This window comes from Mustela nivalis (assembly GCF_964662115.1).
Source record: "Mustela nivalis genome assembly, chromosome: 3".
In the NCBI taxonomy this organism is placed as follows: Eukaryota; Metazoa; Chordata; class Mammalia; order Carnivora; family Mustelidae; genus Mustela; species Mustela nivalis.
Genome location: NC_139022.1, coordinates 78,366,030 through 78,387,096, shown reverse-complemented (window position 1 = coordinate 78,387,096; position 21,067 = coordinate 78,366,030). Strand labels below are relative to the sequence as shown.

At 42.9% G+C, this 21,067-nt stretch overlaps 1 protein-coding gene across 7 annotated transcripts in view; it reads left to right on the top strand.

Annotated features, from left to right (window-relative positions):
• The window catches only part of PDE8B (phosphodiesterase 8B), a 260,450-nt gene that overhangs the window by 233,289 nt on the left and 6,094 nt on the right, over window positions 1-21,067 (top strand). For all 7 annotated transcript variants that reach the window (XM_082724779.1, XM_082724778.1, XM_082724777.1 and 4 more), the window contains 8 exons: window positions 634-711; window positions 10,264-10,340; window positions 11,733-11,897; window positions 14,602-14,647; window positions 15,079-15,214; window positions 16,091-16,289; window positions 18,680-18,897; window positions 20,173-20,293. In XM_082724779.1, coding sequence (XP_082580905.1) covers window positions 634-711; window positions 10,264-10,340; window positions 11,733-11,897; window positions 14,602-14,647; window positions 15,079-15,214; window positions 16,091-16,289; window positions 18,680-18,897; window positions 20,173-20,293 — 1,040 coding nt within the window. The remainder of the gene's footprint in view (window positions 1-633; window positions 712-10,263; window positions 10,341-11,732; window positions 11,898-14,601; window positions 14,648-15,078; window positions 15,215-16,090; window positions 16,290-18,679; window positions 18,898-20,172; window positions 20,294-21,067) is intronic.

Sequence of the window (21,067 nt, the reverse complement as noted above, 5' to 3'; positions counted from 1 at the left end):
TGACTCCCCACTGAGTGAGGAGCCCGATGTCGGGCTGGCTCTCACAACCCTGAGATCATGACTGGAGTCAAAGTCAAGAGTCAGAGGCTTAACTGACTGAGCCATCCAGGTGCCCCTTTTAATGTTTACTTTTTAAAAAGTATTTTATTAATGGAACTGCAAAGCCCTTGATAATAAGCCCTATTACCATGCTACATTGGGGTGTCACAAAAAAAGAGTATCATTTTACAATTAATATGACTGACAATTTTTTGTTGATGATTCAAAGAAAAAGTGGTTTGCTGTTTCTTTTTTTTTTCTTTTTAAGATTTTATTTATTTATTTGACAGAGAGAGATCACAAGTAGGCAGAGAGGCAGGCAGAGAGAGAGGGGTAAGCAGGCTTCCCACCAAGCAGAGAGCCCGATGCGGGGCTCAATCTGAGGACCCTGAGATCATGACTTGAGCCGAAGGCAGAGGCTTAAACCACTGAGCCACCCAGGCACGCCGGTTTGCTGTTTCTTGAGACTATTCTGTAGGGCTTAAAAAGGAAACTTGTTTTTTAGATAATGGGGCAGAGGGGGAATGTGTCTAAACTTCATCTGTAAATAAGCTGCAAACTACTCACTTTCTGTTCCTAATTTGAAATCCTTAGAGTCCCATTCATTCAGATACAAGAACAGAAGGAAAGAGTCCATTGATGTGAAATCCATATCATCTCGAGGCAGTGATGGTAAGTTTCTCACGTTTCTTTGACCTTTCTAAGGTGTAGAAGATGCCAGAGGAATGTGCTCAAGAAGCCCCAAGTAGTACAGTCTTGATGAAAGGTGCTTTTCTTTCTCTATAAACTGAAAAAATTGTGGGCCTTTTGATTCTTTTTTACTTTTTACTTTGTCTTCTCTTTGAAATGATTCTATGCATATTCCTTGATACCTAAAGTCTGTTGAGCCATGTAACCACCAGAGCAGCTTGGAGTTTTGACAGCTAGGTCACTCCAGTGGCAGAGAGAGAATCCCAGAGTCCTGGCTTCCCGACTTCAGTGCAAACCCAATTTGCAGTGTACCTGTTACACACCCTAACCCTTTATAAAAGGTCACAGAAGTACTGTGAGACAGAACTTAGCAGCACGGCGGTTCCGCTCTGCAAAGCAGAATTTACCAGAACATTATTTGAGTTCAATCAGGCCCAAGTAATCATTTACATTTGCAGGGCATTGAGAAAGTCAAAGATGACTCTGAAATTTCAGTCGTAGGTACGTGGGGAAAAAAATGAGTAATAGTTACAAAAACAGGAGTCTGCATGTATGGCCAAGGTTGGGGGAGGAGAAAATGATGAGTTTTATTTTAGTGGAGATGGCAAGGAAGCTAAAATGTAAAACAGGTATTCAGGGCTAGAGATATGTATTCAGGAGTCCTAGAGGTGATAGATGAAGCTATGAGCAGGGGGAGATCTCTAAGGGGTGTGTGTGTGTGAGAGAGAGAGAGAGAGAGAGAGAGAGAGAGAAAGAGAGAGAGAGAGATGGAGGTAGGGGAGAGAAAGAGGAAAGAAAAGAGGGTCTAAGACTTGAAAGCACACCTTCAGTGAGAGGAGAAGCAAGAGAAATAGGGCCTGTGAAGACTGCAGGAGAGGTGGTGGCGAACCAAGAACAGGAGGAGAGCAAGAGAAAAGAGATGACGAGCAGTAGAAATGCTGCAGAGACCAGCAAGCTTAAGAACTGAGAACTAGTGGATTTCATTCATTCATTCCAGGGGCATGAAGAGGGATAATTAGTGACTGAGGTAGAAAGGACAGCAGTAGGATGGTAACCTCCGGGAATAAACAGGAAGGACAAGTGAAAGACTTTCCAATCCTTTGGGTCACAGTGTGAAACCTGAGTATGAGGGAAGTGGCTACACTAGCAAGGACCAAAGCCTCTAGAGACAAGATGAATAATTCATACAGGAAGATGGATAAATCCCAGGGCGTGCGAAAGATTGGGACCAAGAATGTAAAGAAAAAGGAGGGACTGAAATATTTTCAGATGTACACAGAACATTTTAGATGGAAAGGATAATGGATGAGAGAATTTGAACTGGATTAGCTTGGTTTTCAGCATAGAGTTTGGGGTGGGATCATCATCCCTGCAGAACGTGGAGAAGTAGGGGCTGCAGAGCACAGAAGAGGGCTGCAGTGATGGCGGAGCAGCAGGAAGGCTCTCCTGATACTGCCTAGATTAAGTTATCACATCTATATCATGAAGATTTTATCCCTCCTGCCTGCCTCATAGGAAGTGGTAGTAAGATCTAATGAGAACAGGGCTTTTATTATTATTTTTTAAATTTTATTTACTTATTTGACAGAGAGATCACAGGCAGGCAGAGAGGCAGACAGAGAGAGAGAGAGAGAGAAAGGGAGAAGCAGGCTCCCTGCTGAGCAGAGAGCCCCATGCGGGGCTCGATCCCAGTACCCTGAGATCATGACCTGAGCCGAAGGCAGAGGCTTAACCCACTGAGCCACCCAGGCACCCCGAGAACAGGGCTTTTAAATTAAGTAAAGCTTCTCCCCTCTGAATTTTCTACCCACATGTAAGCATTACCTGTTCCAAAAAAAGAGAGAGAAGATGGCTGAGTAGGAGGACCCTTACCTTACTGCATCCCATGGATATAGCTAGATAAAACTCTTACCAGTGTAAATAACCAGGAAACAACTTGAAGACTGGCAGAACAAACTCCACAGTTAAAGTTAGAGAATAGTCCATGTAGAGGAGAGTGGGGAGGGTGGGGACAAGTTTGGGAGCTAAGCAGACCTATAGGAGGGAGATCATGACCTGACTTGGAGAGGGGAAGAGAAGAGACCCTCATGCCAGACACCCCAGGCATGGGAAGTCCCCATAAGATTGGGCTTTGAAAAACAAAAGGGCTAAATTTGGTGAATTCTTAAAATTAGTGGGCTTAACATCTGGAACTTTAAAAATCAACTGGCTCTGTGATAGCCCTCTCCAGCCAGCCCCAGCTCCAGGTCTCTTGACAAAGCAGACCCACACAAACCCTAACCTAGGGTCTACCTGGGAAGAAAGGGATGTGCCTCTTCCTAATTCCTGATGGCATAGCTGGGAGGACAGCACCAGGCCTTAGGGCCCAGCTCTGACAGATGTGGTTGTTGGAGGGGGCCCTCACTTGGAGATCTCATACTTGGAGCCCTAAGCCCCACAAGCCTGGTGATTATAAGCACAGATGGTAGACCCAAGTGGCTTGACTTGCCCGAGGCCACCTGAACCCCAGGGATTTGGGAGCAGAGGTGGCTCAGCTTTGTGGGCCCTCAGGGCACTCAGCAAACAAAGGCTATCAGAGGGTTGAGCAAGCCCAGCCTCAGCCCAGGGTTTCAGATGCTGCCAAAGGAGGACTGGATTAGGTTAGTTGTACTGTGGATCTCCTATTCTCTTGTGGACCTGCCCCCTTCCAGTAAGCTCTTGGCCAGGGCCCATCCAAAGCAGAGCCACAAGGCTGGCAGGTGCAAGCAGCCCCATCAGGGACCAGCACCACTCCAAAATGACTCCTGCTCTGGGTGGAGGGGAAGACAACCACACACATACCAGCAGCCCCAACAGTGTAGCCCCAGCAGTGAGCTAGGAGCAGACATCTGGTCTGACTGCAAGCCCTATCTGCCAAGAAAAGTTTCTTAGGGAACAACACAGGAAAGCACCCTGAAAATCAGTGACCCTGTCTCTCTGGCAAATGCCCGGTGTGACTCAACTCAAGCCCAAGGCAGCCCCAGACTGGCCCACTCACAACACCAAGGACCAAACCCTACCCACAGTAGGCAAAGAGCCGTTGGAATCAACTGGATCAAAGGGAAAAGCAGCTCAGCCACAACAGTATGTGCATAAAACAAGAGGAGACACTCCTCAAGTGCCAGATTCCCATGAACAAGAGACACTGCACAGCAGGGCACTACAGGACCTCTCCTTCACAAAGCTACTACTTTCAAGAGCAGGAGTTGTAGCTGACTTTCCTAATACATAGAAACAGACACAGAAAGACAAAATGAGGAGACAGAGGAATATGTCCCAAATGAAAGAATGGGACAAAATCATAGGAACAGAGCTAAAGAAAAGAGAGAAAAGAAACATGGCTGATACAGAATTTAAAGTAATGGTCGAAAAGGTACTCACTGGACTTCAGAGTCTTCAGTTGAGACCCTTAATGAAAAGATAAAACCCATAAAAAGAACCACAGATGAAGAATTCAGTAACTGGAATTAATAATACACAAGATGGAATAAGTCTAGAGAAAGCAGAGGAATGGATCACCAACCTGAAGGACAGAGTAATGGAAAACAACCAAGCTGAAGAGGAGAGAGTAGAAGATTATTTTTTTTTTTAATTTTATTTATTTATTTGAAAGACAGAGATCACAAGTAGGCAGAGAGGCAGGCAGAGAGAGAGAGAGAGGGAAGCAGGCTTCCTGCGGAGCAGGGAGCCCGATGCGGGGCTCGATCCCAGGACCCTGAGACCATGACCCGAGCCAAAGGCAGCAGCCCAAACCACTGAGCCACCCAGGCGCCCCGAGAGTAGAAGATTATTAAAAATGAAAATAGACTTAGGGAACTCAGTGACACCATTAAGCCTAGTAATATTTGCATTATAGGGATCCCAAAAGGATAAGCTAGAGAGAAGGAAGGAGAAAATGTATCTGAAGAAATAATAGCTGAAAACTTCCTAATTTGGGGGTAAGAAGCAGAAAAAGAGATCCAGGAGGCATAGAGAGCCCCCAACAAAATCAACCCAAGGAGGTCAGCACCAAGATAGATAGTAATTAAAATGACAAAAAGTAGTGAGAAAGGGAGAATTTAAAAGAAGCAAAAGAAAAGAAAATCATTACATACAAGGGAAATCCCAAAAGGCTGTCAGCTGATTTTTCAGAAACTTTGCGGATCAGAAGGGAGTGGCTTGATCTATTCAAAGTGCTGAAAAAACCTGGAGCCAAGAATACTCTATCCAGTAAAGCTATCATTAAGAAAAAAAGGAGAGATAGACTTTCCCAGACAAACAAAAGTTAAAGGGATTCATCACCACTTAACCAGCCCTACAGGAAATGTTAAAGTGGACTCTTCGAGTGGAAAGGAAAGACCATAAGCAAGAGTATGAAATGTAGGAAACACAAAAGCAGCAAACCTAACTAAGTATAAAAACCAGTCAAGGGAGTCAAAAATTAAAAGATGTTACCATATACCTAAAACATGGGAGTGAGGAGAGGAGTAAAGAAGGGGTTCATGTTAAGTGACCATCAGCTTAAGGCTGATGCATAAGATTTTACATATAAACCTAACGGTAACCACAAAACAAAAACCAGTAATAGGGGTGCCTGGGTTGCTCAGTCTGTTAAGTATCTGACTCATGATTTCAGTTCAGGTCATGATCTCAGGGTGGTGAGATAAATCTCACACACACACACACACACACACACACCCGTGAGGCTCTGTGCTCACTGGGGAGCCTGCTTGAGATTCTTTGCTCTCCCCCCTACCCCAGCTCATGTTCTCTCTCCCTAAAATAAATAAATACATACTTTCTTTTAAAACTCAGTAATATGAGAAAAATAAAAAGGAATTCAAATATATCACTAAAGAAAGCCAGAAGAGAGCAAGAGAATAAAGGAACAGAGAAGAACCGTAAAATAAGTAACAAAATGGTAGTAAGTATATACCTCTAAATAATTACTTAGAACTAAACAATCAAAAGACTAAGGTTATGAAATTGATTTAAAAAAAAGAAGAAGAAGACCCATCTATATGGTGCTTATAAGACTCATTTCAGACCCAAAGACATGCAGATGGAAAGTGAAGAGATGGAAAAGCATTTACCATGCAAATGGCAGTGGGGAAAAAAAAAAAAAAAAAGCCTGGGGTAAGCATGCTTATATTAGAAAAAAATAGACTTTAAAACAAAGACTATAACAAGAGATGAAGATATTATTTCATAAGGGGAACAATTCAATAAGAAGATAGAACAATTGTAAATAAATAATTGTTCATCCAGTGTGGGAGCACTCAAATACAAAAAGCAGTTAATAACAAACACAGAGGAAGTAATTGATGGTAATACAATAATTGTAGGGGACTTTAGCACCCTACTTACATCAATAGACCGATCCAAGCAGAAAATCAATAAGGAAACAGTGGCTTTGAATGACACACTGGACCAGATTGATCTAACAGATATGGTCAGAACATTATGACCTGAAACAGCAGGATACACATTCTTTTCAAGAGCAGATGGAGATCACCAGTTAGGTCACAAAACAAATTTCAAGAAATTCAAGTTCAGAGTCATACCATGCATCATTTTGAACCACAAGTCCTGAAAATAGATATCAACCACATGAAAAAAGCAAAAAGAACATAAATACGTGGAGGTTAAATAACATTCTACTAAATAATGAATGGGTCCATTAAGAAATCAAAGAGGAAATGGAAATATGCATGGAGACAAATGAAAATGAAAACTTAATGGTCCAAAATCTTCAGATACAATAAAAGCAGTTTTAAGAGGGAAGTTTATAGCAATACAGACCTACCTCAAGAAGAAAAAAAAAATCTCAGCCTAACCTTACAGTTAAAGGAGTTATCAAACGAACAAATCAAACTCAGAGCCAGTAGAAGGAAAGAAGTAATAGAGCAGAAATAAGTGAAAACTAAAAGAGAAAAAATAAATGAAACCAGGAGACAGTTCTTTGAAGACATCAGTGAAATTGATAAGCCTCTAGCTAGATTCAAACAAACAATCAGAAATGAAAGAGCAGTAACAACCAACACCACAGCACCACAGAAATAAAGTTATAAGAAAATATTATTAAAAATCATATGCCAACAAACTGGATAGCCTAGAAGAAATGGGTAAATTACTAGAAACATAGCACCTCCCAAAACTGAATCAGGAAGCAACAAAAACTTTGAACAGACTAGTTACCAACAATGAAACTGAATTAGTAATCAAAAAACAAAAGTTCAAGACCAGACAGCTTCACAGGTAAATTCTACCAAACATTTAAAGAGTTATTACCTATTCTTCTCAAATTATTAAAAAAAAAAAAAAAAAAACAGAAGAGGAAGGAAAGTAGCCAGATTCACTCTGAGAGTATTACCCTGATATGAAAACAGACGCTACAGAAAAAGGGAATTACAGGCCAGTATCTCTTATAAACTTAGATGCAAAAATCCCCAATAAAACATTAGCAAAATGAATTCAACTGTACATTAAAAAAAATCATTCATCACGATGAAGTGGGATTTACTATTGGGATGCGAGGGGAGGTTCAATATTTGCAAATCAGTCAACAAGAGAAAGGATAAAAAACCATATAATCACTTTAAACTGAAAGATTCAGAAAAAGCATCTGACAAAGATGACAAAAAAATCTGATAACCTACATTCATGATGAACATACCTCAACATAATAAAGGCCATATAAAACACCCACAGGTGACAACCTACTCAATGCAAAGAAGAGTTTTTCCTCAAAAATCAGGAACAGGACAAGGATGTCCACTGTGACTTCTATTCAACCTAGTACTGGAAAGACTAGCCACATCAATTAGATAAGAAAAGGGAATAAAAGGCCTCCAAATTTCTACAGAAGAAATAAAACTTTGATTATTTGCAAACGACATGATAATATGTAGAGAAAACACTAAAGACCCCACCCAGAAAGTAATAGGACTGATAAATGAATTCAGTAAGGTCACAATATTAAAAAAAACCACCAATGGTACCTAAATCCTTTGCATTTCTGTACACTACGAATGTAGTAACAGAAAAGGGGAAAGCAATCTGATACACAATTGCACCAAAAATAATAAAATACCTAGAATGAGCTCAAGCAAGGAGGTGAAAGATCTGCTGTGCTCTGAAAAGTATAAAACAATGATGAAAGAAATTGAAGACGACACAAATGACTGGAAAGATACTGCATACTCATGGATTGGGAGAACAAATATTAAAATGTCTGTACTACCTATCCTACAAATTTAATGCAATCCTTATCAAAATGCCAACAACATTTTTCACAAAAGTAGAATAAATAATCCTAGAATTTGTATGAAACCACAAAAGGCCACAAATAGCCAAAGCAGTCTTGAAAAAGAACAAAACCATAAGTATCACAATCCCAGATTTCAAGATACACTACAAAGCTGTGGTAATCAAAGTAGTATGGTACTGGTACAAAAACAAAGCATTAATCAGTGGAACAGAATAGAGAGCCCTGAAATAAACCCATGATTATATGGTCAATTAATCTTTGATAAAGCAGGAAAGAATATGCAATGGGAAAAAGACCGTCTCTTCCACAGTGTTGGGGAACTGGACAGCTACATGCAAAAGAATGAAGCTGGACCACTTTATCACACCATGCACACAAACTTGAAATGACTAAAACAGAGATGTGAGCCCTCCAACCATAAAAATCCTGGAAGAGAGCAGAGGCATTAATTTCTCTGACATTAGACCTAGCAGCATTTTTCCAAATATGTCTCCTGAGGCAAGGGAAATAAAAGCAAAAATAATCTACTGGGACTATTCCAAAATTAAAAGCTTTTGCAAAGTAAAAGGACCAATCAAGAAACTAAAAGACAACCTACCAAATAGGAGAAGACGTTTGCAAATGTACCTATCTAATAGAAGGTTAGTATCCAAAATATATTGAAAAACTTACACAACTCAAAACCACCAATAATCTGATTAAAAATGGGCAGAAGGCAAGAAGCTGTTGATCCAGAGGACATCCAGATGGTCAACAGACAAATGAAAAGATGCTCAACATCACTGATCATCAGGGAAATGCAAATCAAAACCCTGATGAGCTATCACCTCACACTTGTCAGAATGGCTGAAATCAGAAACATGAGAAGTAACAGTATTGATGGTGAGCATGTGGAGAAAAAGGAACCCTTGTTCACTGTTGGTGGGAATGCAGATCGATGCAACACCATGGAAAAAAGTATGGAGGTTCCTCAAAGAATTACCATAAGATCCATTAATTTCCACTCCTGGGTCTTTTACCCATAGAATACAAAAATATTGATTCAAAAAGATATATGCACCCCTATGGTTATTGCTGCATTATTTACAATAGCCAAATTATGGAAGATGCACAAGTGTCCATTGATAGTTGAATGGATAAAAGATTTAATATATATGTAATATGTGTATATATATTATGTGTAATATATGTATGTTTACTGTGTGTATATATTATATATAATATATATTACATATACGAACATAATGTAAAGATAAATATGTTATAGATTATATATAACGTATGTATAATATTATATGTAATACACACACACACACACACACAATGTAGTATTTCTCAGCCCTAACAAAGCATGGAATCTTGCTGTTCGCAACCACGTGGATGGATCTGGAGAGCATAATGCTAAGTGAAATCAGAAAGAAAAATATGTATGATTTCACTCATGTGGAATGTAAGAAGCAAATAAAGCCAAAAAAACCCCACAAAAGTCAGAAAACAGACTCTTACCTGTAGAGAATAAAATAGTGGTTACCAGAGGGGAGGTTGCTGGGGCAGAGGGGAGGGTGAATGGGTGACGGAGATAAAGACTACACTTATCATGATGAGCGCTGAGTAAGGTATGGAATTGTTGAATCACTATATTATACACCTGAAACTAATATAACCCTTTTAAAAACTGTACTGGAATTTTAAAATTAAAAAAAATTTAAATTAGAATTAATTTAAAATGAAAGTTTCTATTGATTAGAGCTAGAACCATCACTGGATTCTGGGTGTTAAGAACCTAGGGGCACAGGGAGGTCGAGAGGCTGGCCCTAATTACTGAGAGTGGACTCCTTCATCTGCGCCCCACCCTGACCGCGGCCCGTGCTTCCTTTTCCACAGGGCAGTTACCCAATCATGTGGTCAACAGCTGGGGACTGAAAGTTAGGAACTATCAAAGTTGGGCTTCAGTGATTTACGGGAAAGTGAGATGGGACCTCAGGATCCCATTAACCCTCTCTGAAATTACCCTTCTGGAACTGGGACTCCTAAAACCTGCCTGCACCATCAAGGTTTCAGGCCAAAGCACCTTTTCTAGACTTTGGCAAGTAGTGCCTGGTGTCTCAGCCTTATAGGATTGAAGGATGGGCATATCTTTTGCTTTGTGGAGGGCAGTGGGGAAATATTCCTTTGAGAATCAGGTCCCTGGTCCATGAAGGGCTCCTTTGGTGTATTTAGCCAAGCTGAGCCACCAGAACCAGCTACAACTTTGTTTTTCTCTTCAGCACCAAGCCTACAGAATCGTCGCTATCCATCCATGGCAAGAATCCATTCCATGACCATCGAGGCTCCCATCACAAAGGTGAGTGGCAGCTGCTGCCTCCACTCTGCAGTCAGGGCCACGCAGCACTGGGCTAATTTCTGGAGATAAAGTCCTGAATGACTTACTACTGATACCGTAGAGAGGAAGCATACTAAATAAACACATAATAAATAAATTTGTAGTTATAAATTGCAATGACTGTTAGTAAGGAAAACTGTAGGGTTCTAAGAGAAAATTAGATTACTATGGCCCTATTCGTGTTGGATGAGGTGATCAGGGAGAGCTCTCTCTAGAGGAAGTAATGTTTAAAGTAAGAACTGAAGAATGCAAGGATGTTAGAAGAAAAGGTGGGCGAAGAGAATTCTGGACAGCAGTCACCACGAGGGAAGAAGCAAAGAGTTGATTGGAGTACTGGAGGATTGGAGTATTTGAAGAAGAAGGTGAAAAAAAGTGTGGGCGGCTAGAGCGTGGAGACCGGAGGTGGGGGTTGGGGGAGAAGTGTTCATGTTTTAGTTGTTTGCAGAAGAAACCACTGAAGAGTTTCAAGTGGGGGAGTGACATGATCAATATGTTATTAGAAAGAACACCCAGCTGTCATGAAGAGAATGGACTAGAAATGGCAAGAATGAAAGAGAAGAGGCCAGTTTGGGGCTTTTCCAGAATTTCAGGCCATGAAGTGTTGTTAGTTGGATTTGAGTTACAGCAGTGGAGATAGAAATGAAGAGATGAAGAAATATTTAGGGGTAGAATTAATTTAACTTAGTGATGAGGGACACTAGGAGAGGTGACCGAGAAATGGGGAAAACGGTTTGTCAGCTGGGGCTTCCTAGGTTTTGGCTTTGAGCACAAGTGGATACCAGTGTTGTTTTGCCCAGTGTAGGAAGCAGAGAAGGAGCTCTTGTCTTCGATTTTTGTTGTTGTTGTTGTTGTTGTTCCATTTGTTCACTTGCCTGCTTTGGGGAGAAGGGAGCAATATCATGAATTTAGTTTTGGACATGTAAGTCAGATAGTGCAGTAGATATGTCAGGTAGGCAGCTGAATATACAAAGTTGAAGGTCGAAAGGAGTTGAGACAAAGGTGTAAATTTGAGAGTCCTTGGATGTGGATCATAGGGGTCCAAAATCACGGAAATAGCTTGTCTCTGGAAGGACTGGAGAGTGAAAGGCCCAGCACCAGTCTCCAAGGAGCTCCAACCTGTGGAAGAGAGCCAGAGAAGGATCAGCAAAGGAGCTGCAGAAAACGTAGTTTCTGTGGTAGGAGCACCACCAGCAGAGGGGGGATGGAAGAATGGACTGGTTCGGAGGAAACACGGATCATTTTGAACAACAAAACGTGTTATCATCTGATTTCTTACCATTTCCAGACATACGTGTAACCTTTGGGAATTAGAATCCTAATATCGTCAAATGTATTCTCTCTTTACTTCTTTAGGTTATAAATATCATCAATGCAGCCCAAGAGAACAGCCCCGTCACAGTAGCAGAAGCCTTGGACAGGGTTTTAGAGATTCTACGGACCACAGAACTGTATTCCCCTCAGCTGGGTACCAAAGATGAAGATCCCCACACCAGTGATCTCGTTGGAGGCCTGATGACTGTGAGTGATGAGGGAAGCCCAGAAAGGCAGGGGAGAGGCAGGAAGTGCCCTCCGGAGCACACAGAACATGTAACATAGAAACTAGTGCCTGTAGTTGCAGAAACATCTGTCGTGTGGGCTAATGTCAGCATAACCAGAAGCATCTGCATCAAAAGTTATTATCTGAGTGGTAGAATTCAAGGAATTCTTGAATGTATCTTTCCATGAAGCTAACTGATCACAGCAATGGGAGACAGTGCTTCCGAATCCTCATTACAGTAGAGTAGCAGTTGATGGAGGGTGGAGTATGTCGATGTCTTCCCCTTGACCCAGGGCAGTGTTGGATTGAGGGTTATGGCTAGGTCTCCTTGGACAGCAGGCTCCTTATATCATGCAAGGGTTTGTACTTAGACTACACCACAAAATTGTAAAGAAAATCCTTTGTTAAAAATCAAAGCTTCTATAGAAGTTCCCCCACGTAACGACTGAGCCACCCAGGCGCCCCCACCCCCCAACACTAGAATCCAATAAAGGCAGAGCTGAGCTGTTCTGGCTCCGTAGGGTGAGGTGGGGCGGGGTCTGCCCCCTGCCAGCTCGCCAGTACCTCCTGCCTCAGCCTCTGTAACCACCAAGAGCAGCTGATTTTTTTTTTTAAAGATGTATTTATTTATTTATCTATTTGACAGAGAGACATCACAAGTAGGCAGAGAGGCAGGCAGAGAGAGGCGGGGGGGAAGCAAGCTCCCCAGTGAAGAGAGAGCCTGCTGTGGGGCTCAATCCCAGGACCCCAGGATCACGACCTGAGCTAAAGACAGAGGCTTTAACCTACTGAGCCATCTAGGCGCCCCGGCAGCTGATTTTTTAAGGACTCATTTGTTCTTGTGTTTTTATGTGAACTGTTTGGTGGTAATCTTCATATATCAGCAAGTGAAGAAAAAGGAGAAGATTCAAATTACTCATTTGTAATCCTAATCAGAGGCTGAAACTGGAGGTACTCTTTGGGAGGAAAACAGACTCCTGGAGTCATCTGTGTGTTTTCTGTCCAGCCCTGCCACCATCTGCTGGGTTGACTGGTTTTGTAGTCATTCTCCTTGTTCCTGCTGAAGGTCTTTAATGAGCCTGTAATCTAGTGACCCCTCCCCCCCATTGCTTTTCTGTCCCTGGGCTGGCCTTGGCTGTTCCTTCCCAGTGCATCATAAACTTGAGCTCTGGACAACGCTGGCAAGGGTCCTTCAGGAGGGCAGCCACCGCTGAGTCGCAGTAGGAGGCTTTTGGTTCTTGGAGTTACGTTATCTGCCCTCCTTCCCCCTGCTGGTGTACCATCTTGCAGGTAAGGCTGTGAGGAACCAGTGTAGAATTCTACCTCCTTTTATTTGGTTTTGCGAACCAGAAAAAGAAAAGCAAAACAAGAACAGGAGTACCTTGTGATACCTACCTTACGGGCAAGACAGCGGTAGCCATGGTTACTTGCTTACTGATAGAGTTTTAAAAATTAAGGGCTTGGCCTGAAGATCCAAGGTATGACTTTAGGGGAGCCCTTCATTAATACTTTAATTTTTTTAAGATTTATTTATTTATTTTAAAAAGGGGGAGCACCCAAACAGCAGGGGAGGGGCAGTAGGAAAGAGAGAAGCAGACTCCCCACTAAGTGCCAAGGCCTCCTTAGGGCTTGATTTCAGCACCGTGAGATCATGACCTGAGCTGAAATCAAGAGTCAGAGGCTTGGGGCACCTGGGTGGCTCAGTCAGTTGAGCATCTGCCTTTGGCTCAGGTCATAATCCCAGGGCCCTGGGACAGAGCCCCAGGCTGGACTCCCTGCTCAATGGGGAGTCTCCTTCTGCCTGCCACTCTGCCTACTCATGCTCTCTGTCAAATAAATAAAATATTAAAAAAAAAAAAAAAGAATGGGAGGCTTAACTGAGCCAACCAAGCTCCCATTTTCATTAATACTTTGAACCTTAGTGCATACTTTCTAGAGAGACAAGTAATTTTATAAATGACTTTTAAGCAAGATCTAAATAATTAGATACTTAAGGGTAGAAAGCAGAGAGAAGGAAACTGAGATGCAGCACCATCTGGGGCCTAGTTCAAGAGCCTAGTAAATGGAAATCACCAGAATTCTTTCCACTCCCTTATGCTGCTCCAAACATCTCAAACCCAGAAATTCATTTTAAAGGCCAGTTGCAATGCCCAGGTTGCAAAACAGAAAATACAGTTGGAAAAGAATTTAGATATAAGTAAAAAATCAGCCCACCCTTTTTAAGTTTTTACATTAAGTCATCCCCAAAATGTGGCCCATGACTTTGGTTTCCCAATATGTAAATATAAGAACGCAAGAATAACACAGTCCCTATAAGGGGAAGTGGCGTTCCTTCAAAATAACCCACATCCAAAAGCAGGACCCCTTCTGTAATTGCAGAAATGTGGCTTCAAGATGCCAGAAGACAAAGAGGGAATTTGAAAAAAGGCAAATCAGAGATCAGATGTATAACCTGAATGAAGTCCTATCCACTTTATTCTCAATTCTCCATCTCCTGGGGCTAATAGTGGTGGAAGGGAGAATATCCTCTGTCTCACAGATACTCTTTAATAAAATTTTGAGCTTCAACTTGGAGTTCCAGATTGGGTTTTCAGGATGCAGGTCTCTTAGGCTAATGGAAGAAATGAGAGAACAATGCTAAGAGCATGGAAAGCACACTTCTAATAGTAGCTTTCTTTATTCCAGGATGGCTTGAGAAGGTTGTCAGGAAACGAGTATGTGTTCACTAAGAGTAAGTTGTCATCTGTCCATGTCATGATGATAACCAGTCTCCAGCCTGTGCCTTCTCACATTTTGGGATTACTGTTTGGGGAGAGTGTTGTTACTTCCTCTTGGGTCTCACTGGAGTTCACTGTCCCTGTGTTCTGCCTTTGAAACCAGGTCTCCTCATTAAAATTACTTCTTTGAGCACTGTCCGAGTAGGAATTGCAAATCTCTGTACATTTAAACAGTTAAATGGAATACTTCTTTTATTTTTTATTTTTGGTTGGGGGATCTGGAAGTTTCATAATGTAAGAGAAGCACCTGGAAGTAAAAAATCTTCCTACCCTTAGAACTTCAAGACGTCCTTTCTAGTAGCTACCATGAAGATGATGACAAATGCTCAGGGGCACTCAAGATTCTGCAATTAACCAGCCTCCCCAACCCCATGTGTTTGCTCAGATGTGCACCAGAGTCACAGCCACCTTGCGATGCCAATAACCATCAACGATGTCCCCCCTTGTATCGCTCAGTTACTTGATAATGAGGAAAGTTGGGAGTTCAACATCTTTGAATTGGAAGCTGTAACACATAAAAGGTATGTGGCTTCTCTGGCTGCAGGTGGGGAAAGATTGATGGCCACGCTCAAGACTTTCACATCTGGATTTGAGGGAGACGTGCGTTCTTGCCACAAGAAACTTCACAGGTTCTACCAGTCATGCCATGCTGGAATGTCGAACAACCAGAGAGACTGTGGCCCCTGAGTGAGCTCCTTTATGGAGACAGAGTGGGTAAGATGTGGGATTAGCCTGGGGATGACCAAGGATGAGGACTTACTACGTGTCCTTTTCAGATTTATCCAGGTCATTCCTTTGTGCTAGTAAAGGAGTTACAAGTACTCTCAGCCCTGAACTGTTGAAGCTCCACCTCACAAAATGAGTTTGAGAGCACTACAGACTTGACCTTGGATCTATCCGGGAGGCAGGGAAAAAATTAAATATCTCAGAAAGACCTCTTCTACAGTAGGAGAAGGCTTTCTTCTGGGGCTGCTGATGTACAGTATGTGAATGATTCTCACCTGTACATGAATAATGTGATGGGAAATGGTAAGACTTTGCAGAGACCACTGTCCTTAGGCTCAGTGACTTCCTGAGGGGACACAGAGGAAGTATAGAGTTTGTATAGAAGTAGAGATGGAAAGGGACTATCAGAGATCTGTCTTGGTGGCTGGAACCACTAAGGCCATATGACTTAAAGACAATCGAGAAACCATGTATGGATCACTGCGAGGCACCTGGTTGTAAATCCGTGACTGATGAGATGTTCTGTCTCCTAATTTGGGGAGGGAATATTTTTATGCCCTTGAGCATGTGAAGTAAAAGCGTCTCAAGAAAAATGCCTCTATTCCCCCGTGTCATCAAAGAAAGCAGTTTCTAGACCAGTGAATACAGTGAATTGTTTTCCCTTTTTCCAGGCCATTGGTTTACCTGGGCTTAAAGGTGTTTTCTCGGTTTGGAGTATGTGAATTTTTACACTGCTCTGAAACTACTCTTCGAGCCTGGCTCCAAGTGATTGAAGCCAACTACCACTCCTCCAATGCCTACCACAACTCCACCCATGCCGCCGATGTCCTGCATGCCACTGCCTTCTTCCTTGGAAAGGAACGAGTGAAGGTAGAATTTTGATATCAGGATCTAGTTACCTGCCTAAATTGGAGGTCCAGGAGCTCAATCTTATGAAATGTTAAGCCAAAAAGCTAACTTTTACGTATATATACATACACACTCAGATTAACTGATCATGTTGGTGTTGTAAAGACATGGCCTTTTCTCCCAGCTCTCCCCTCCCCCACATGCCTAAAGTAGTAATTGATGTCATGGGAGAGACTCCTTTGCATGCCTGGCTGATTCATGAGCCCATTCTCCAGGTATTCACAAGGAGCCCCCTGTGAGGGATCAAGGACAGGACTTCATTATTACAGCAAATGGTTACTTGGTCTAGAGGTTCCATTTTAGGATCAGAATTGGGCCAGTGGCGAATTATAAACCAGACAGGAATGAGCCATCCCCCATTCTCCTGATCATAGATGTGTGTGTATGTGTTTTGTGTAGGTGTGAATGTGTATCTCCTATATTGATGACTTACATAATTCTGAGAGGTTTCACGTCCCTTAGTCTTATTTAGAAGTGAGTAGTGTCCTCTACAGGTGCTGATTTATAGGACAGCCCTATGTACATCCTATGTACATCTCTTGCCACAGCTGGCAAGAGATCCCCTTCTTTCCTCCCCTTCTCCCCTCACTTGCACAGTGAAGCTTGTAATTCCTTTGCTGCAATTAGAACTGAAGCTTAGAATGCAGACGCCTCGGGAGAACTGCTATTTAGAGACTGAAATTCCTATCAGTCTGCAGTGGCCTGACATGAGATCATCCCCTTATTCTAAGACCCTGAGTACTTAGAAGAGTCGCCGTGGGTCAGCCAGAAGGAGCAGAAATGCCACCATGGTGGGGAGAGTTTGCCAAAGCCGATCAGCCGGAAGCTGATCTTGGTATTCACTTTAATCACCAACAAAATAAAGAATATGGTCCAAGAGTGATGCTTTTGAAGATCTTTATCACCTGTGGTTAAAAAAGGTGACATGAACCTGTGTTTGTACAGCCCTTTCTTGGAGGAGCCAGGGCACTTCCAGATCCATACTGCAGGCTCACAGCCCTCTGCTATATGCTGCACGAGACACTGCACTGCTGAGGCTGCACCGGGCCAGTAGAGGACAAAACCTAAAGCATGAATGTCAAGACCAAAGTGATGGCAGCCCCTGCAGTCCAGAGTTGGAGATGAACCTCACTTAAGCAGAACCACTCTAGAAAAATAGTGACTAAATGCATGATAAATCAGGGAGTTCTTGGTCACTTTATCATCTCCCTTACTCTCCCTCCCCTAAGAATTTTCCTTTAAATTGTGAATTCTGCTAGTGGCTGCAAAATCTGATTGAATTTCTCAAATAGCAAAGGAAACAAGGCTAAGACTGTAATATAATTTAAAAGACATTTTCTAATTCTGACAGTCTTGCCAGACAATCAGAAAATGTAGAACTGCAAGGAACCTTGGAGAATTGGGCTGGAAGGAGCTCTTGAGCTCAGAGATTTATTTTTTACTTGTGCATGTGTGTGTGAGAGAGAGAGAGAGATTTTGTGCCTTTCCCAGTAAACTGTCAACCCCATTAGTGCAGAAAGCATGCCAGTGTAGTTCATCATTGTAGTGCTCACACTCTACTAACTAGAGCCCAGTAAGCCTAGAAGAAATGATTACTGAATGAATTCCCAAGTTATAGGATCTCTTACATGATAGTAGCCCATTTAATAACCCCTACCTAAAGTTGTAATCTGAGAAAAAATTTGTATGCCCTTGTGCTTTGGTCTGTGTTCTCAGATTAACACGGCAAGAGCTTAAGAAAGAGGGTCTCCCTTTTGCCTTTGCCGCCTGCTAGCCTGCAGCTGAATTTGGTTTTCAACGGCAAGAGCTGCCTTCACCTTAGTTGTCCTGGGAAAATTCTTTGTTTTGTCCGTGATTCTCTTGTACTGCTTGGCTCTAGTTCTTTTACCTTGGTGTGAAGAGTCTCGATGTATTTGTGCCACTTACTGCCACTCTCTCATTCTTTACCCAAGCAAGCAAATGAAATAAGTAATACTTGGGATCATAGGCCACTCTATGCTCTCTCCACTCGTGGGAAAATGTCAGGGCAATACCACAGGGCAAGCATTTGGAAAGGCTTGTTTGGCTTCCTGCAAAGACCTGGAGTGAGTGGGTGCTGGGAAGAGAATGTAGGCATCCATCATAATAGATGTGTCCCATAGCTCAGATTTCTGTTTCCCTCCAGATACGTTGCAGCATAGTAGAGTATCTGTGCTGTGTCCTGGGTAGCTTCTCAACTTCTAGGAAGTCAGAGAAGGCTCATCAGGCGAAGAAAATATTCTGGTCATCCCATCCCTCCTGAGGCACAGATAGGAGTGTAGGTCTCTGACAGCCAGTGGATAACATTCACCCTTGCCTCCCCACGGCCCCAGGGAAGCCTTGATCAGCTGGATGAGGTTGCAGCACTGATTGCAGCCACGGTACACGATGTGGATCACCCGGGAAGGACCAACTCGTTCCTCTGCAATGCAGGCAGCGAACTCGCCGTGCTCTACAATGACACCGCTGTCTTAGAGAGTCATCACACTGCCCTGGCTTTCCAGCTCACTGTCAAGGACAGCAAATGCAACATTTTCAAGAACATCGACAGGTCTGTGGTGTTTGGGTTCCTGTGCTCAGGTTTGTGAAGTGTAAGTGGGAAATGGTGTTTTCCCTAACTTCTCCAAGTCCTGAGCTGCTTCGTAGGGTAAGGAAAAGGAGAAAGAACAATAGTTGGACCATTGTATCAGACATTAAGATAGTCACTTTGCGCTTGTAAGCTTACCTGTCCTTTTCAGACTGCTTTTATCTTTCGGAATTTCATTTGGTCTTCAGTGAGTTTATGGACATGTTTTACATACCCCAAAGTAATTAGAACTATTGATTGTCTTACTGATAAGTACAGCAGAATTTTTGCCCTCCCAGGAGGACATCCTGCCTTTTGTGTAACTCAAGGAACATGCATCCTTCCTCATCTTCCCCCAGTTCAATGTTTGCCACTTAAAAACCTAACTCATGAGGAGACAGTGTTGTTCTAGATGTCCCAGCAGAAATGTTAAAGCCCAAAGGGGGGGACAGGTCTCCCCCTTCCTGGGCCAAGTGGGCCAGCTGGGAACAAACAGGAGCAGAGCACAGAGCTCACTCTGACCACACTTCGACATGAACCAAACACGCTGGTTTCTAGAAGTCTGAGAAAACACGGAGACCAGTTATTCCACTTTCAGAAAGTTTCGTCAGTGTCAAGGACTGTTTTTAGAACTTTCACTGAAAGAATTTTCTCCAAGAGCCAACTCTACTCAGCTCTTCCTGCTGGCTCCTGGAAGTTAGAAGAAGATGGTAGGACCTGGAGAGTTAATGGGGCAGGTTTGCAGCTCCACGCAATACACTTTCGATCTAATTTAGAGCTTTTTCAGGGGAAAAACATGATTCTGAGGCCATCACCTGAGGAAGTGCTGACAAGTCTCTGTAATAGAAACCCGAGTCTGGACCACCTGCCTCGGGGACAGCTCACCGGGCTGCTGCTCCAGGCTTGCAGGGCAGGGACTTGACATTGCCTTCTACCTCACTGGGTTTGTGTTGCCAAGGGAAGGGAGAAGGAACCACTTTGTAAAGTAAGTGCCTACAATGTGACATCACACACACACACGCACGCACGCACACTCACGTCCTACAATGAAGGGTCCGCTGCACTGGGGACAGTAGAACAGCATCAGCAAGTCCTGGCTTACCGGGAAGAGGCACAGGCAGACTTGATGATCCGCACTCGGTTCCCAACTCTGTGCCCCTGGCTTCCTCCTGCGCTGTGGAAGTGTGGGGAGATGGAAGCACGACAGTTCTAATTCCGGACCTGATATGAACAAGGCTCTTTGTCTTCTGGTTATTTTAGGAACCATTATCGAACACTGCGCCAGGCCATTATCGACATGGTTTTAGCAACAGAGATGACCAAACACTTTGAACATGTGAACAAATTTGTGAACAGCATCAATAAGCCAATGGCAGCTGAGGTAAGCATTTCCCTTGTGGTCAGATACAACCGAGCACTGTTCCCATCAGAGGCTACTCTGGCCTCAATGCACTTTCTCCTCATCCTGAATCCAAGGTGGCTCTCTGCCCGGAGCTGGTGAAGACGGGCTGGAAGTACTGGCCACAGTGTCCGCAGTAACCCTGAGCTCCCTGAAAGGAGGGTCCTGAAATAAGGCCCATGGTGACAGGAGGAGGTAGGCCCAAAGAGTAAGACAGACGAGGCCTGCAGACAACAGAGGCTAGCCTTTGTGAGGTATTTTAGAGGATCAAAGCCCTTTCTAATTCTCGGTCATTGGAGACCTCCAAAGTGGCTGTTTTTAAGGAGAAAGACCATCCAAGAGACACTCTTAACTACAGGGAACAAACCGGTGGTCGCCAGAGGGGACATGGATGGAGGAGAGGGGTAAACAGGTGGTGGGGATAAGACAGCACACAACCCCCCGATGAACACGTGAGTGATGTCGACAACTGGCAATTTCAGGCATATAATGTAGTGATGCCACACTGTATATCAACTATACTGGAATTAAAAGAACTCAATAAAATAAAGAATAAAATAGAAGCTAAAATCTAGTATTGGGGGGAAAGTGGATATTTTAAAGAACTATATTCCTACTGACTTGCATTAAAAACATTAGTACCTAAAGATTCCATATAGTCAAATTGTGAGTGCTAGTTGAAAACAAAAGCATTTGTCATTTTTTAAATTTCCTGATCTACCCTAGTTAAGGCCCCTCCAAACTTGGGTTTTAAAA